Source organism: Pristiophorus japonicus, chromosome 6 (assembly GCF_044704955.1).
Source record: "Pristiophorus japonicus isolate sPriJap1 chromosome 6, sPriJap1.hap1, whole genome shotgun sequence".
Taxonomy (NCBI): domain Eukaryota; kingdom Metazoa; phylum Chordata; class Chondrichthyes; family Pristiophoridae; genus Pristiophorus; species Pristiophorus japonicus.
Window position 1 is genome coordinate 245162367 of NC_091982.1, and position 17854 is coordinate 245180220.

General features: G+C 49.8%; 1 protein-coding gene across 4 annotated transcripts in view; it reads right to left on the bottom strand.

Moving 5' to 3' along the window:
• pcyt1aa (phosphate cytidylyltransferase 1A, choline a) overlaps positions 1-17550 on the bottom strand; it is a 58075-nt gene extending 40525 nt beyond the window's left edge. For 2 of the 4 annotated variants that reach the window (XM_070883779.1, XM_070883775.1), the window contains exon 1: positions 17457-17550. In XM_070883779.1, the coding sequence (XP_070739880.1) occupies positions 17457-17540 (84 nt within the window). In that variant the 5' untranslated portion in view covers positions 17541-17550. Of the gene's footprint in view, positions 1-1721; positions 1774-2072; positions 2140-17456 lie in introns of those variants that run through there. The other 2 variants (XM_070883776.1, XM_070883777.1) reach the window with 2 other exon arrangements.
• Between the last annotated feature and the right edge of the window lie 304 nt (positions 17551-17854).

Sequence of the window (17854 nt, forward strand, 5' to 3'; positions counted from 1 at the left end):
GCATTACCATTGCCGAATCCCCACCATCAACATCTTGGGGGTCACCGTTGACCAGAAACTTAACTGGACCAGCCACATAAATACTGTGGCAACAAGAGCAGGTCAGAGGCTGGGTATTCTGTGGCGAGTGTCTCACCTCCTGACTCCCCAAAGCCTGTCCACCATCTACAAGGCACAAGTCAGGAGTGTGATGGAATACTTCACTTGCCTGGATGAGTGCAGCTTCAACAACACTCAAGAAGCTCAACACCATCCAGGACAAAGCAGTTCACTTGATCGGCCCCCCATCCACTCCCTCCATCACCGGCGCACCGTGGCTGCAGTGTGTACCATCTACAAGATGCACTGCAGCAACTCGCCAAGGATTCTTTGGCAGTACCTCCCAAACCCGCGACCTCCACCACCGGGAAGGACAAGGGCAGCAGGCGGATGGGAACAACACCACCTCCAAGTTCCCCTCTATCCTGACTTGGAAATATACCATTGAATATATTTAAGGCGGAGATAAGACAGATTTCTGAGCGATAAGCGAGTAAAGGGTTATGAGGAGCGGGCAGGGAAGTGGAGCTGAGTCTATGATCAGATCAGCCATGATATTGAACGGCGGAGCAAGCTCGAGGGGCCAAATGGCCTACTCCTGCTCCTATTTCTTATGTTGTTATGTTCTTATCAGCCATTCCTTCATTGTCGCTGGGTCAAAATCCTGGAACTCCCTCCCTAACAGCACTGTGGGAGTACCTTCACCCCACGGACTGCAGCAGTTCAAGGCGGCGGCTCACCACCACCTTCTCAAGGGCAATTAGGGATGGGCAATAAATTCCTGTCGTACCAGCGACACCCACATCCCGAGAATAAATAAAAAAGATATATAAATGCAGGTTGTTGTTCCTGAGTATAAAAGACAAAGGTCTTTCCAATTCATACAGGTGAGGCACGAGATTATCTTGATCAGACTGCTGATAATTACCACAATGGTACCATGCCAAGCCCTGAAACAGGTCACCTTCAGTAAACACAGCAGAACGGATATGATATGGGCACAAGTCATCGAGTCCCGATAGATAGGGGCAAAACAATACCGGGAAGAGAGCAAAGGCTTAAAAGAAAGAACGTAAGAATTAGGATCAGGAGTAGGCCATTCGGCCCCTTGAGCCTGCTCCGCCATTTAATAAGATCAACTTTCATTTCTACAATGGCTTTCACAATCTCAGGACATCGCAAAGCACTTCACAGCCAATTGAAAACTCTTGAAGCGTAGTCACTGTTGCAATATAGGGAAATACGGCAAGCTCCCGCAAACAGCAGTGTGATAATGTCCAGATAATCTGTTTATGAGTGATGTTACGTCCACTGAGAGGATAGACAGAGATCTCGGTTTAACGTTTCATCCCACGGCGGCCCCAGGGCAATAGCGACCCCGTCACACGCCGACCCCGTCACACGGAGATCCTGTCACACGGAGATCCTGTCACATGCTGACCCCGTCACACGGCGACCCCGTCACACGCCGACCCCGTCACACGCCGACCCCGTCACACGCCGACCCCGTCACACGCCGACCCCGTCACACGGCGACCCCGTCACAAAAGTGACCCTCGACTCTCTCTACTTCATGGATATCACCCTGGTCATTACCCTTCTGACCTTGCTCTCTTCCTCCTCGTGAACTCCAAATACCCTCTGCACACTCCCTTGCACCCTCGCAAATAAAACCGTCTCACCGTCGCCAGCACCAGGACCCGAGAACAGTGCGACGCCACAGCTCCCAGTCATCCCTCCTCCCCGCAATCCACAGGCTCTTATAACCTAACCATGGCGTCACCCCACCATCACTTTGATTCAGAGCCTCTTTTTATCTATCCAACCTTGACGTCCTGGCAACATGAAAGCTTCCTTGTAGCAATCCTGCAACACTGGAAATCTGGAAGTAAAGGTTCCTGACTCCCACGGCACTGTGCAGCACCTGTAGAATCTGCAGAAAGTTACTACGCGTGCCAACTTTGAATTCCATCTTAATCTGCCCGCCAGCGTTCTCCTCTCCGAAAAGCGCTCCACTCTTTTTGCTAACTTACATCGCTGTGGCTGCTCACTGCAACCTTGTGCGAGCTGCCAATCTTCGTCTGTCGGCCTGGGCAACAGCAACAACAGCAACCTACATTTATATAGCGCCTTTAACGGAGCAAAACGTCCCAAGCTGCTTCACGGGAGCGATTACCAAACAAAATTTGACACTGAGCCACATAAAGGAGATATTAGGACAGGTGACCAAAAGCTTGCTCAAAGAGGTAGGTTTTAAGGAGCGTCTTAAAGGAGGACCGAGAGAGGTGGAGAGGCGGAGAAGTTTAGGGAGGGAATTCCAGAGCTTCGGGTCTTGGCAGCTGAATTACGGCCGCCAATGGTGGGGCGACTGAAAATCAGGGATGCACAAAGCAGTGGTATGGTGCTAATCGACGCACAGTCCTTCTGTAAACATTCAGGACATGTACTTGGCTGCAGGCAGCACAGGTATGAACAGAGAGTACGCTGACAAGGTCCCAAGCACGAACTGGCACAGAGGCCCATTGCTACACATGCAGTAGCACATTCCCGTGGTCAAGGTTACGTGACGTTAACATGACGTTGTTCAATGCGAAGACAGCAACTTGCATTTAGCCAGCCCCTTTAAAACTGGAAACCTTCCCAAGCCACGTTCCCTTTAGGCTGCTCTGCAGCCCGGCCCGAGCAGCTGACACATCTGCTTTTAAATGTGAAAAAAAGCACACGCATGGAACTTTGAATGGGCTCCGCACCCAAACAAAAATTAACGGGAACACTGGCTCCAAGGCACTTCACAGGAACATAAATCAGACAGATAAAATCGACATGCAGCCAAAGAGGGGACACTCGGACAGGGGACCAAACGCCTGGTCAGAAGCATCTCCTATTATTGCGATAAACGTTTACTTAGAACGGGCTCAGTACAAGCACTGCTGGCTCCAAACTCGGAATTTAAGTTGTGAAAATGTGAGTGATGCAATGCACCGCACCGCCCTGCCCCCCCACGCCTATTCCACAGGGAAACCGGCCAGCCTGCTTAACTTGTCCACCCATGTTTTAACCGGCAATGCCTCACCCCTTCAGAAATGTGCAGAGCTGGATGGAGGAAAAGGTGACCCCTGGCACGAGAGAGGGGCAACAGTCAGTTCCCGTCAGTCAGCCAGTGTATCTGCATCAGTGTCGTCCGATGGAAATCTCGTGACGCGTCACAAGGCGGCACTGTTTGAGCTACACGCACTAGTTTTAAGATTACACACAGGCACACACAGTACAGGTCAATGTATTTCACACCAATGCTCCCTCTAATTTTTATTTTAGAGGCGTGGTCTCTTTAAATTTGCAGCGCGGCCAAGCACGTGCGCCATCTTTTCCAGCGTCGCAGCTGGTGAGAGGCCTGCGCAGGACCTCCCGATCGCTGCGCGCCCATGCGGCTTAGGGGCAAACCTTGCTTCACACGTGTACATTTATTTGCTAAATATCTCCCACAATCCCACCATTCAGTTAGCAAGGAAATGAGGCACTCACAATGCTCCCTCGACTTTAAAATCCTCATGTTCAAATTCTTCCATGGCCTTGCCTAGCTCAGCAACCTCCTCCAGCCCTACGACCCTCCGAGATCTCTGCGCTCCTCCAATTCGGGTCTCTTACGCATCCCCCACTTCTAATTTCGCTCCTTCATTGGCGGCCGTGCCTTCAGCTGCCTGGGCCCCAAGCTCTGGAATTCACTCCCTAAACCTCTCCGCTACTCTCTCCTCCTTTAAGACGTTTCTTAGAGCCTACCTCTTTGACCAAGTTACGTTTTACAACGTTAAAGGCGCTATATAAATGTAAGTTGATTAAAAAATACTCACACACTCGACTTTTCCTCTCGCTATTTTACCAACAAAAGAATAGAATGGAGGAAAGTTTTGCATTTATATAGTGCCTTTCATCATCACGGGATGCCCCAAAGCACTTTGCAATGAAATACTTTTGAAGTGTCGTCACTGTTATAATATAGGAAACGCGACAGCCCATTTGTGTACCGCAAGCTCCCACACTCAGCAACTTGATAATTGACAAGACAATCTGTTTCAGTATTATTGAATGATCCACGGCACCAGAGAGAACTCCCTGCTCTTCTTCAAACTAGTGCCATGAGATCTTTTACATCCACATGACAGAGCAGCCGGGGCCTCGGTTTAACATCTCATTCAAAAGACAGCATCTCCGACAGTGCAGCACTCCCTCAGCACTGCACTGGGAGTGTTGGCGTAGATTATGTGCTCAAGTCCCTGGAGTGGGACTTGAACACACGACCTTCTGACTCATCGAAAGGTGGCACCTCAGTACTGCACTGGAGTGTCAGCCTGGATTGTGTGCCCAAGTTCTCACTCACTCTCACACACACATACACAACAGTGCGAAGAGGAGTATTGAGACCACATGCCCAATGATGGAGTCTATTACTCAGTTTTTATTTACGAATCAGATCTGGATTCCCAATTAGCCACATAAACAGAAAAAGCATTGGAAATCTGACATAAAAGAAGAAAGCCTGCTGGAAATAATTAACGGGTCAGTCAGCATCTGAGGGAGGTTAGGTCAACGATCCAGGGACGTCTCTGCCCCAGAACTGGATCAAGGTGAACGCGGATCGTTACAGAACTATGCTGCACGTACCGACCACTGTAATTTGCACGTGTTGCCACCTGCGTTCTCCTGCATCTCAGGAAGACGGACTGAAAAGCGGTCGAGTCAGACCAGGCCCGTGAGTGGACTGGCAACCCGGCTCATTGTACACCAAGAGCAGGAATGGACGCAATAATAAAGAACTGCACGGCGAGATCCATCAATCTCCTACCCAACCGTGACAAGCTAACAGAACGGCAACTCTGTCCTACTCCCAGGTGAACTCACTGGCCAGCTAAACCCCAGCTAACTGGCAGGGCCCTTAGGTTGTAAGCGTGCTGAGATCTGGTGTCTCTGACTCCGCGAAGACCATCTCTCCACTGCTCGGCTCTGTGCAGAGACTAACTCTGTTGACTCACAATGGGTGTGCCACTCACATCAACTGAAAACCAAGGAGGCTTCTCTCTGTTATTGGCCAGAAAGGTCCCTCGATGATGTTTTGGTAAACTGACCTCGTGTCTTCCCATTACAGAAAGGACACAAGGTAACTTAAACAAACACAACACACTCTTAACTGTCCCATTGCTCTTCAAATCACCAAGGCTTCACCCCATCCCTCCCCCCCCCACCCCCGACAGCACCTGCCCATTGTTTAAGGTCAAAGGGCTAAGGGTTATGTCACAAAATGCTGTATTTCCCCCCCCCCCTCCCATTGTTTAACTTTGCTGATGATACAAAGATGGGTGCAAAAGCAAATTGTGAGGAGGACACAAAGAATCTGCAAAGGGATATAGGCAGGCTAAGTGAGTGGGCAAAAATTTGGCAGCTGGAGTATAATGTGGGAAAATGTGAGGTTATCCACTCTGGCAGAAAAAATAGAAAGGCAAATTATAATTTAAATGGAGAAAAATTGCAAAGTGTTGCAGTACAGAAAGACCTAGGAGTCCTTGTGCATGAAACACAAAACGTTAGTATGCAGGTACAGCAAGTGATCAGGAAGGCAAATGGAATGTTGGTCTTTATTGTAAGGGGGGTTGAGTATAAAAGCAGAGAAGTCCTACTAGAACTGTACATGGTATTGGTGAGACCACACCTGGAGTACTGCGTATAGTTTTAGTCTCCGTATTTAAGGAAGGATATACTTGCATTGGAGGCTGTTCGGAGAAGGTTCACTATGTTGATTCTGGAGATGAAGAGGTTGACTTATGAAGATAGGTTGAGTAGGTTGGACCTATACGCATTGGAGTTCAGAAGAATGAGAGGTGATCTTATCGAAACATATAAGATAATGAAGGGGCTCAACAAGGTGGATGCAGAGAGGATATTTCCACTCATAGGGGAACCTAAAACTAGGAAGCATAGTCTTAGAATAAGGGGCCGCCCATTTAAAACTGAGATGAGGAGGAATTTTTTCTCTCAGAGGGTTGTAAATCTATGGCATTCTCTGCCCCAGAGAGCTGTGGAGGCTGGGTCATTGAATATATTTAGGCGGAGATAGACAGATTTTTGAGCGATAAGGGAGTAAAGGGTTATGGGGAGCGGGCAGGGAAGTGGAGCCGAGTCCATGATCAGATCAGCCATGATCTTATTAAGTGGCGGAGCAGGCTCAAGGGGCCAAATGGCCTACTCCTGCTCCTATTTCTTATGTTCTTAAAATTCCCCCACTCCCCCGCCAGGAGTTAACCCTTTCTAAGCCAAATCTAATCACGCAAGCATAAGTCTCCAAAATTCTCACTCAAGGCATGTTTTCTTTGCAGTTAAGGGAGAATATTGCTACAGGACTCCCCAGATGATGTCTTTCTCCTGTTTGCATTACCATCCAGCTCAGATTCTGTATTAGACACCGGGTAAGGGCAGGAATAAAGGAAGAAGAGGAGGCCCTTCGGCCCCTCGAGCCTGTTCTACTATTCCAGGGCCGATAGGCACCTCAACTCCATTTGCCCGCCTTGGTTCTGTAACCCTTAATACCCTTGCCCAACAAAATCTATCAATATCAGTTTTGAAATTTTCAATTGACCCCCCTCCCACCCCTCAACGGTTTGTTGGGGGTGGGGGCGGGGAGAGAGAGTTCCAGATTTGGACTACCCTTTGTGTGATCTGCCATCCGCAAGTTCACAAGATTCTTGGAGAAGTGGGTCCCCATTCCCACCAGAGCGAGGTAAGTCGGGACTTCAATACTTCCAGGGGTGTGGGGGAATGGCTTTATCACCCAAAAAGCACCTTTCAATGAGAGCGGGAATCTCCTGAAACGTTTGGGGCGGGGGGGGGGGGGGGGGGGGGTTGGCTGTGTTAAGCTAACTCGCCAGACGAGAATCCCACGGGATCAGATAGAATGCCGGTTTTACAGCCTGCCCAATGTGGAAATTTACTTTTAAAGTTACATTTTCTGTTAAATGTACCCTTTTGTAATAAAACAAAATGGAGTCTCAGTTCTCCCAGAAGCCCCTGCAGCAGACAGCCTGTTTCTGCATAAACATGTTAACCTTGATTGATAGCCAATTAATTTAGAAGCTTGGGAGCCATCTGTGTGAGCAAGGGAACCTTGAGTGTACCCTCCCTTGTTTTAGGATTATACTCCCAAGTAGTAACTGTCACAATGATGAATCTTAGATGTTCCAGATAAAGGCTGTATAGATAAGTAGGAAATTGAAACAAGGAACCATGTTAATTAAGTGATTGAAGAACTCCTTATCTGTATTTACTGATCGCAAGAGCAGAACTGATACACGTGGTGGAACCATAACTTCTTTGTCTGTTTTCTGTATAAAGCTAGTGTGTTTTTGTCTCAGCAAGGTTTTTCCTTGTAGCAAGTAAAATCTATGAAAGGGACATCTACCTGGCTCTGTCTGAGTTACATTTTTTATAGTTAAATTGAGAGTCGAGATTTCGACACCGATACTGAATCAGTGGAGCGCAAAGTCAGCCGGGGGGCGATTCAATGTTCCTCTTAATTTTGGGGGGACTGCGCGGTCCATGTAACACTTCACGCCTGCACGAGATCTCCCATTTGAAAAGCCGGTCCCGAGCTGTGCGGGACCTCTGGAAAGCCGCCTGGCCGAGCAGCTTAGCGGAAACATTGGTGGGAGTGTAAAACCAACGTTGCTCCTGATTCCCTCAGTTTTCCCCAACGGTCGAGATCGGTTAGAATTGCCCCCATGAACTCTGATAGGATCTGGTCACAAGTCGATGTGATGCACCGTTACCATTCTGTTCCACACAACACTACGATACATTTTTTTTTACTCAAAAGGTTATTTTGAATAGTTTGACTGAATAAGAACATAAAAAATAGGAGCAGGAGTAGGCCATATGGCCCCTCGAGCCTGCTCCGCCATTTAATAAGATCATGGCTGATCTGATCATGGACTCAGCTCCACTTCCCCGCCCGCTCCCCATAACCCCTTATCCCCTTATTGTTTAAGAAACTGTCTATTTCTGCCTTAAATTTATTCAATGTCCCAGCTTCCACAGCTCTCTGAGGCAGGGAATTCCACAGATTTACAACCCTCGGAGAAAAAAAATTTCTCCTCATCTCGGTTTTAAATGGGCGGCCCCTTATTCTAAGATCATGCCCTCTAGTTCTAGTCTCCCCCATAAGTGGAAACATCCTCTCTGCATCCACCTTGTCAAGCCCCCTCATAATCTTATGCATTTCGATAAGATCACCTCTCATCCTTCTGAATTCCAATGAGTAGAGGCCCAAACTACTCAACCTTTCCTCATAAGTCAACCCCCTCATCCCCGGAATCAACCTAGTGAACCTTCTCTGAACTGCCTCCAAAGCAAGTATATCCTTTCATAAATACGGAAACCAAAACTGCACGCAGTATTCCAGGTTTGGCCTCAGCAATACCCTGTATAGCTGTAGCAAGACTTCCCTGCTTTTATACTCCATCCCCTTTGCAATAAAGGCCAAGATACCATTGGCCTTCCTGATCACTTGCTGTACCTGCATAGTATTCTTCTGTGTTTCATGCACAAGTATCCCTAGATCCTGCTGTACTGCAGCACTTTGCAATCTTTCTCCATTTAAATAATAACTTGCTCTTTGATTTTTTTTCTGCAAAAGTGCATGACCTCACACTCCATTTGCAGATTTTGTGTGTCCTCCTCACACATTTCCTCACGCTTTTCCTCAGCAACTTGGCTACGTTACACTCAGTCCCTTCTTCCAAGTCGTTAATATAGATTGTAAATAGTTGAGGTCCCAGTACTGATCCCTGCGGCACCCCACTAGTTACTGGTTGCCAACCAGAGAATGAACTATTTATAGCTGCATGAATAACAGCAAATGGGGAATCCAGCGCAAAAAACAAATTCAAATGATCAGAAAATTCAAATTAAGCGGTTTTGAATGGCTGTATCAAGACATCTCCACACACGCACACACCACCTACCTGCACAGTACAGCTCAAAATTCTACTCACCCACAACAGCAGAATGAGATTCTTTAGCATCATGCTCACACAGTCACTCCCTAGCACTTTCACCAATCACGCGATGGTGGATTACACACCAAGGCAGGTCAGGGAGAAAGAGGAGATTGGTTCGAACATAGCCGTCCTTCACTCTGGGTTGGAACATCAGTCTCTCCTTGGCTTCAATTTGTCAGGTCTTGTTAAGAGTTTGCTAATTCTCAAACTTTCTTTTTTATTCGTTCCTGGGATGTGGGCGTTGCTGGCAAGGCCAGCATTTATTGCCCATCCCTAATTGAGTACAAGAATAAAGGCATTTTACTGTCATTATATAGGGCCCTGGTGAGATGGCACCTGGAGTATTGTGTACAGTTTTGTTCTCCTTACTTAAGGAAGGAGATACTTACCATAGAGGGAGTGCAACGAAGGTTCATCAGACTGATTCCTGGGATTGTCCTATGAGGAGAGATTGAGTGGACTCATCATCATCATCATAGGCAATCCCTCGAAATCGAGGAAGACTTGATTCCACTCTAAAAGTGAGTTCTCAGATGGCTGTACAGTCGAATACGGGAATTACAGTCTCTATAGCAGGTGGGGCAGACAGTTATTGAAGGAAGGGTAGGTGGGGAGCCTGGTTTTCCGCACGCTCCTTCCGCTTTCTGCGCTTGGTTTCCGCATGCTCTCGGCGATGAGACTCGAGGCGCTCAGCACTCTCCCGGATGCTCTTCCTCCACTTTGGGCGGTCTTGGGCCAGAGACTCCCAGGTGTCAGTGGGGATGTTATACTTTATCAAGGAGGCTTTGAGGATGTCCTTGAAATGTTTCCTCTGCCCACCTTGGGAGCATTTGCCATGTAGGAGTTCCAAGTAGACATCCCCAGCATTGAAGCACTGACCACACTCGACCAGCTCCATTAGGTGGGCCACATCGTCCGCATGTCCGACACGAGACTCCCTAAGCAAGTGCTCTACTCGGAACTCCTACACGGCACGCGAGTCCCAGGTGGGTTGAGTAGACTTGGCCTAAATTCTCCAGAGTTTAGAAGAATGAGGGGTGATCTCATTGAAACATACAATGCAGAGAGGATGTTTTTCCTGGCTGGGGAGTCTAGAACCAGGGGTCACAGTCTCAGAATAAGGGATCGGCCATTTAGGACTGAGATGAGGAGAAATTTCTTCACTCAGAAGGCTGTGAATGTTTGGAATTCTCTACCCCAGAGGGCTGTGGAAGCTCAGTCATTGAGCATATTCAAGACAGAGATCGATAGATTTTGAGATTTTAAGGGAATCAAGGAATATGGGGACAGTGCAGGCAAATGGAGTTGAAGTAGAAGATCAGCCATAATCAGCCATGAATGGTGAAGCAGGTTCGAGGGGGAAAATGGCCTTCTCCTACTTCTTATGTTGTTTTGTTCTTAATTGCCCCTCGAGAAGCTGGTGGTGAACCGCCTTCTTGAACCGCTGCAGTCCGTGTGGTGAAGGTGCTGCCACAGTGCTGTTAGGGAGGGAGTTCCAAGATTTTGACCCAGTGACGGTGAACGAACGGCCGATATATTTTCAAGTCAGGCTGGTGTGTGACTTAGAGGAAAACTTGCAGGTGGTGGTGTTCCATGCGCCTGCTGCCCTTGTCCTTCTAGGTGGTAGAGGTTGAGGGTTTGGGAGCTGCTGCCGAAGAAGCCTGGGCGAGTTGCTGCATCTTGTAGATGGTACACACTGCAGCCACGGTGCGCCGGTGGTGGAGGGAGTGAATGTTGAAGGTGGTGGATGGGGTGCCAATCAAGCGGGCTGCTTTGTCCTGGATGGTGTTGAGCTTCTTGAGTTTTGTTGGAGCTGCACTCATCCAGGCAAGTGGAGAGTATTCCATCACACTCCTGACATGGGCCTGGTAGGTGGTAGTACGGTTTTGGGGAGTCAGAAGGTGAGACACTCGCCGCAGAATACCCAGCCTCTGACCTGCTCTTGTAGCCACAGTATTTATGTGGCTGGTGCAGTTAGGTTTCTGGTCAATGGTGACCCCCAGGATGTTGATGGTGGGGTATTTGGCGATGGTAATGCCGTTGAATGTCAACTTGAGCACAAAATCTAGGCTGACACTCGCAGTGCTGAGGGAGTGCTGCACAGTCGGAGGTGCCGTCTTTCGGATGAGACGTTAAACCGAGGCCCCATCTGCTCTCTCAGGATGGCGTAAAAGATCCCACGGCCACTATTTCGAAGAGCAGGGGAGTTCGCCCCAGTGTCGTGGGTCAATATTTATCCCTCAATCAATAACTGGCGGAGCAGGCTCGAGGGGCCGTATGACCTACTCCTATTTCTAATGTTATGTTCTTGTGTTAAGCACAACCCCTAACCACAACTCCATCCCTAAATAGTGCAGTGTCAATCACACGATACAGGGCTGGCTACAGTGTCAATAGTCACTTTGGGGAAGGGGGGAGTGGTCATACAGGCGAATGCCAGTCAGAGAGCCCCACGACAGTGTCAGTCTCCCGGTGCCCACAGCAGAACTGAGAGAGAAAGAGAGAGACCACAAGAACAAGAGCAGGAGTAGGCCATTCAGTCCTTTGAGCCTGCTCTGCCGTTCAATAAGATCATGGCTGATCATCGACCTTAACTCCACATTCTCGCCTGATCACCATATCCTTTGATTTCCCCTAGAGTCCCAAAATCTATCGATCTCAGCCTTGAATATATTCAACGCCTCAGCATCCACAGCCCTTTGGGGCAGAGAATTCCAAAGATTCACAACCCTTTGAGTGAAGAAATGCGTCCTCATCTCAGTCCTAAATGGCCGACCCCTTATCCTAAGACTGTGCCGACTAGTTCTAGACTTTCCCGCCAGGGGAAACAACCTCTCCACATCTACCCTGTCAATCTCCCTCAGAATCTTGGCTGTTTCAACGAGATCACCTCTCATTCTTCTAAACTCCAGAGTGTATAGGCCTGATCTACCTAATCTGTTTTTATTGGACAACCCTCTCTTCCCAAGAATCAATCTAGTGAACCTAGAGACAGAACCAGAGAGGGACAGAGTGAACTTAAGAAAATAAGAACTAGGAGCAGGAGTTGGCCATTTGGCCCCTCGAGCCTGCTCCGCCATTTCATAAGATCATGGCTGATTGGATCTTGGGCTCAACTCCACTTCCCTGCCCTCTCCCCATAACCGTTGACTCCTTGTGTTGGCCACCTTTACTGGGATTGCCATCAACCTTGCTGGTCACTCAAGTCCTGCAAGACCCGCAGAAGGCTGAATTACATGCTTGGAAGGAATGTATTGGAAACAGCAGGGAGATTTTTTTATTTATTTCTTCATAGGATGTGGGCTGGCAAGGCCGGCATTTATTGGTCATCCCTAATTGCCCTTGAGATGGTGGTGGTGAGCCGCCTTATCGATATTATTACATTGCAGTGTATGGGGCAGTAAATAGGGCCCTTCACACACCTCTTATCATTTTACTATAAAGATCAGAGAGCAGAAATCTCCCAAACAAAAGCGACTTCAGTCAGATCCGGACGTGCCTCACTGGCTGGGACTTCCCCTCCAGTCTCAGCTAGTACTGGATAATCGAAAACATGCACGACGCAAAATGTAATTTCCCACACAATATTAAAGAGCGTACTCCTATTGCTGGGGAAAACACAGTTTACAAAACAATCACTGGTGTGCCTAATATTGAGGCCCTGTCAGGACCTTTTGCAAATAATCAAATGCTCCATGGGGGGGAACCTTTGCAAACACCGACACACTCCATGGACACCGTGCAAATAACACGCTGCCGGGACACCGTGCAAATAACACGCTGCCGGGACACCGTGCAAATAACACGCTGCCAGTGCACTGTGCAAATAACACGCTGCCGGGACACCGTGCAAACAACACGCTGCCGGTGCACCGTGCAAATAACACGCTGCCGGGACACCGTGCAAATAACATGCTGCCGGGACACCGTGCAAATAACACGCTGCCAGTGCACTGTGCAAATAACACGCTGCCGGGACACCGTGCAAACAACACGCTGCCGGTGCACCGTGCAAATAACACGCTGCCGGGACACCGTGCAAATAACACGCTGCCAGTGCACTGTGCAAATAACACGCTGCCGGGACACCGTGCAAACAACACGCTGCCGGGACACCGTGCAAACAACACGCTGCCGGGACACCGTGCAAATAACACGCTGCCGGGACACCGTGCAAACAACACGCTGCCGGGACACCGTGCAAATAACATGCTGCCGGGACACCGTGCAAATAACATGCTGCCGGGACACCGTGCAAATAACACGCTGCCAGTGCACTGTGCAAATAACACGCTGCCGGGACACCGTGCAAATAACACGCTGCCGGGACACCGTGCAAACAACACGCTGTCGGGACACCGTGCAAATAACACGCTGCCGGGACACCGTGCAAATAACATGCTGCCGGGACACCGTGCAAACAACACGCTGCCGGGACACCGTGCAAATAACATGCTGCCGGGACACCGTGCAAATAACACGCTGCCGGGACACCGTGCAAATAACACGTTGCCGGGACACCGTGCAAACAACACGCTGCCGGGACACCGTGCAAATAACATGCTGCCGGGACACCGTGCAAACAACACGCTGCCGGGACACCGTGCAAATAACATGCTGCCGGGACACCGTGCAAACAACATGCTGCCGGGGCACCGTGCAAACAACACGCTGCCGGGACACCGTGCAAACAACACGCTGCCGGGACACCGTGCAAACAACACGCTGCCGGGACACCGTGCAAACAACACGCTGCCGGGACACCGTGCAAACAACACGCTGCCGGGACACCGTGCAAATAACACGCTGCCGGGACACCGTGCAAACAACACGCTGCCGGTGCACCGTGCAAACAACACGCTGCCGGTGCACCGTGCAAACAACACGCTGCCGGTGCACCGTGCAAACAACACGCTGCCGGTGCACCGTGCAAACAACACGCTGCCGGTGCACCGTGCAAACAACACGCTGCCGGTGCACCGTGCAAATAACACGCTGCCGGGACACCGTGCAAACAACACGCTGCCGGTGCACCGTGCAAATAACACGCTGCCGGGACACCGTGCAAACAACACGCTGCCGGGACACCGTGCAAACAACATGCTGCCGGGACACCGTGCAAATAACATACTGGCCAGGACACGGTAAACAACACACTGCCGGGACACCGTGCAAATAACATACTGGCCAGGACACGGTAAATAACACACTGCCGGGACATCGTGCAAATAACATACTGGCCGGGACACGGCAAACAACACGCTGCCGGGACACCGTGCAAATAACATGCTGCCGGGACACCGTGCAAATAACATACTGGCCAGGACACGGTAAATAACACACTGCCGGGACATCGTGCAAATAACATACTGGCCGGGACACGGCAAACAACATGCTGCCGGGACACCGTGCAAATAACATACTGGCCAGGACACGGTAAACAACACACTGCCGGGACACCGTGCAAATAACATACTGGCCAGGACACGGTAAATAACACACTGCCGGGACATCGTGCAAATAACATACTGGCCGGGACACGGCAAACAACACGCTGCCGGGACACCGTGCAAATAACATGCTGCCGGGACACCGTGCAAATAACATGCTGGCCAGGACACGGTAAATAACACACTGCCGGGACATCGTGCAAATAACATACTGGCCGGGACACGGCAAACAACACGCTGCCGGGACACCGTGCAAATAACATGCTGCCGGGACACCGTGCAAATAACATACTGGCCAGGACACGGTAAATAACACACTGCCGGGACATCGTGCAAATAACATACTGGCCGGGACACGGCAAACAACACGCTGCCGGGACACCGTGCAAATAACATACTGGCCAGGACACGGTAAACAACACACTGCCGGGACACCGTGCAAATAACATACTGGCCAGGACACGGTAAATAACACACTGCCGGGACATCGTGCAAATAACATACTGGCCGGGACACGGCAAACAACACGCTGCCGGGACACCGTGCAAATAACATGCTGCCGGGACACCGTGCAAATAACATACTGGCCAGGACACGGTAAATAACACACTGCCGGGACATCGTGCAAATAACATACTGGCCGGGACACGGCAAACAACACGCTGCCGGGACACCGTGCAAATAACACGCTGCCGGGACACCGTGCAAATAACATGCTGCTGGGGCATGGTAAATAACACACTGCCGTAAATAACGGGACACTGTGTAAATAATCATCATCATCAAAGGCAGTCCCTCGAACGAGGACGACTTGCTTCCACGAGTTCAAAGGTGTTTCAATGAAGGACCCGATATTCCAGTCCTGCACCCCAATTGAAGGCTGGAAGATGCCTGTGCATGGATTTTTTTTTAACATTTGGTGACCATTGCACACCAGCCACCACACGGGCTTGACAGAGCTAGGCCTTTATCCAGTGGCAAGGGTTATCCAGGATGACTGGAGACCTGCTCTGCTGCACGGACCTAGTGCGCACACATATCGCAGTGTGGACTGGCCCGTGCTGCCCCTGGGCTTCGGCTCTTCTGGGCCCCGTACCCTCATTTGCCGCACCTCCGCCACAATCCCTCGCCGCTCCTCCGCCACAAACATTCACTGTGTAAATAACACACTGCAAATAACACACATCCAGGACCCTCTTGCGCTTCATGACACGCTGCCATAGATCCAAGCTCGAAAGGACATTGCAAACTCCCCAAAGCAGGACCAATGCATTCACTTAGGAAAACAGTATACAACGGTGTCAATAATCAGCTATTAAATCAATCACTGTTGACCTCACAGACCACTCGCATGCCCACAGATTAAAAAGCTGACAGCATACTGAAGCTGTCACACAGTGTGAGATAATCTCAGCAATCTGGAATCTCCACTCACCAAGTGTAGGCAGATCTGATCTTAGGCTCGAGCTTTTGAAACCTCTTCAAATTAACTTGGTTTGACTGTTCTGCCCCTGTTTTGTCCCGGGTCAACAATCTCAGAGGCCCACAGAAAGACCTGTGTCTAACACTTACCCGTGTCTCTCTGTCACCTTCTTACCACCCCTGTTTTAGATCTGCTCCTGGGGGGCCAGCCGGGGAGCAGGCACTCTGTCCGAACTCACTCTCTCGCTCCCTCCTGTGAGCCCATGAAGTCAGCCCGAGGATTGTGGGCAGAAACTTGCCATTCATGATGTCACAGGAGCAGGTGTTCCACACACCATGTCTGCCCCACAGGGTGCTGTGCACAAACACCTTCAATATCCGCAACACAGAAAGCACAGCGACTCCATCAGGGAAAGCGCAAGGTTAGCTTGCCCCTCCGAGAAAGTGTCAACCCCTATCCTCCTCTCTTCCCCCCTGGTCTCGTCCCATTCTCCACCTTTTGATAACAGATCAGCTTCCACAAGGGAAAGAGGATGAAGGGGAAAAGGCGGAGAATGGGACGAGACCGGGGGGGAAGAGAGGAGGATAGGGGGAGACAGGTAGGGGGTGGGAGGGGTGAGTCTATCCAGGAGGGAAGATGATGGGGACAGGTGTACCCCGGGGCCGCTCTCCCTCATTCACTCACCTGACATACACTCACAATCTCACTCACACATTCATTCACTCACTATCTCACTCACTCACCTCACACACATTCACTCACACACATACTCACGATCTCACTCACTCCCTCACCTCACACACACTCACTCACTCCCTCTATCTCACTCACTCTCCTCACACAGTCATCTAGTCACTCACACGCTCCTCACTGACTCACTCCCTCAGTGATTCACTCCCACATCTCACTGACTCATTCACACTCACTCACTCACTCACATAATCTCACCCACTCACATTCACTGTCACTCACTCACTCACAGGGGAGGGGGAGGGGGAGGGGGAGGGTCCCCCTCATGTGTGTGTGTCACTCCCTCGCCTCACTACATATATATATATATATATATATATTTATATATATGTGTATGTATATGGATATATGTGGCTGTGTGTGTGTGTATATATATATATGTGTGTGTCACTCCCTCGCCTCACTATATTTATATATATATATATGTGTATGTATATGGATATATGTGGCTATGTGTGTGTATATATGTATGTGTGGGCCACTCCCTCGCCTCACTATATATATATATATATATATATATGTGTATGTATATGGATATATGTAGCTGTGTGTGTGTGTGTGTGTGTGTGTGTATATATATATATATGTATGTGTGGGCCACTCCCTCGCCTCACTATATATATATATATATGTGTATGTATATGGATATATGTGGCTGTATGTGTGTGTGTATATGTATGTGTGGGCCACTCCCTCGCCTCACTATATATATATATATATATATATATGTGTGTGTGTGTGTGGGTCACTCACCTCTCTGATTCCTCTCTCGGGACCCGGAGCCGATTCTCGCGGACAGGCGGCGGGAACCGGAAATGCGCCGAGCGCTCGCAACATCCGCGTCCCGAACAAAGGTTCCGGTCCGGAGAGAGGGTCCTGGGGGAGGTGCCGTGGTCCGCCCAGGCTCAGCCCCCTCTGTGTGACTGAGCCCGGCCCGGCGAGGCCCGGTGTCTGGGTCCAGGCCGCCAGGCTCCAACAACAATGGGCATTTTATTCAGAGGAAATTAAAGGGCAGGAGCCTGGAGTGCGAGGCCCATCCCCCTGGCAACACACAGTCGGAGCGGCAGGGTAATCACACTGCCCGACATCACAGAGGCTGCGAGAGGCACACAATGCCCCAGAGTTTGCCGGGGAAATAATTTGGAGGTTGA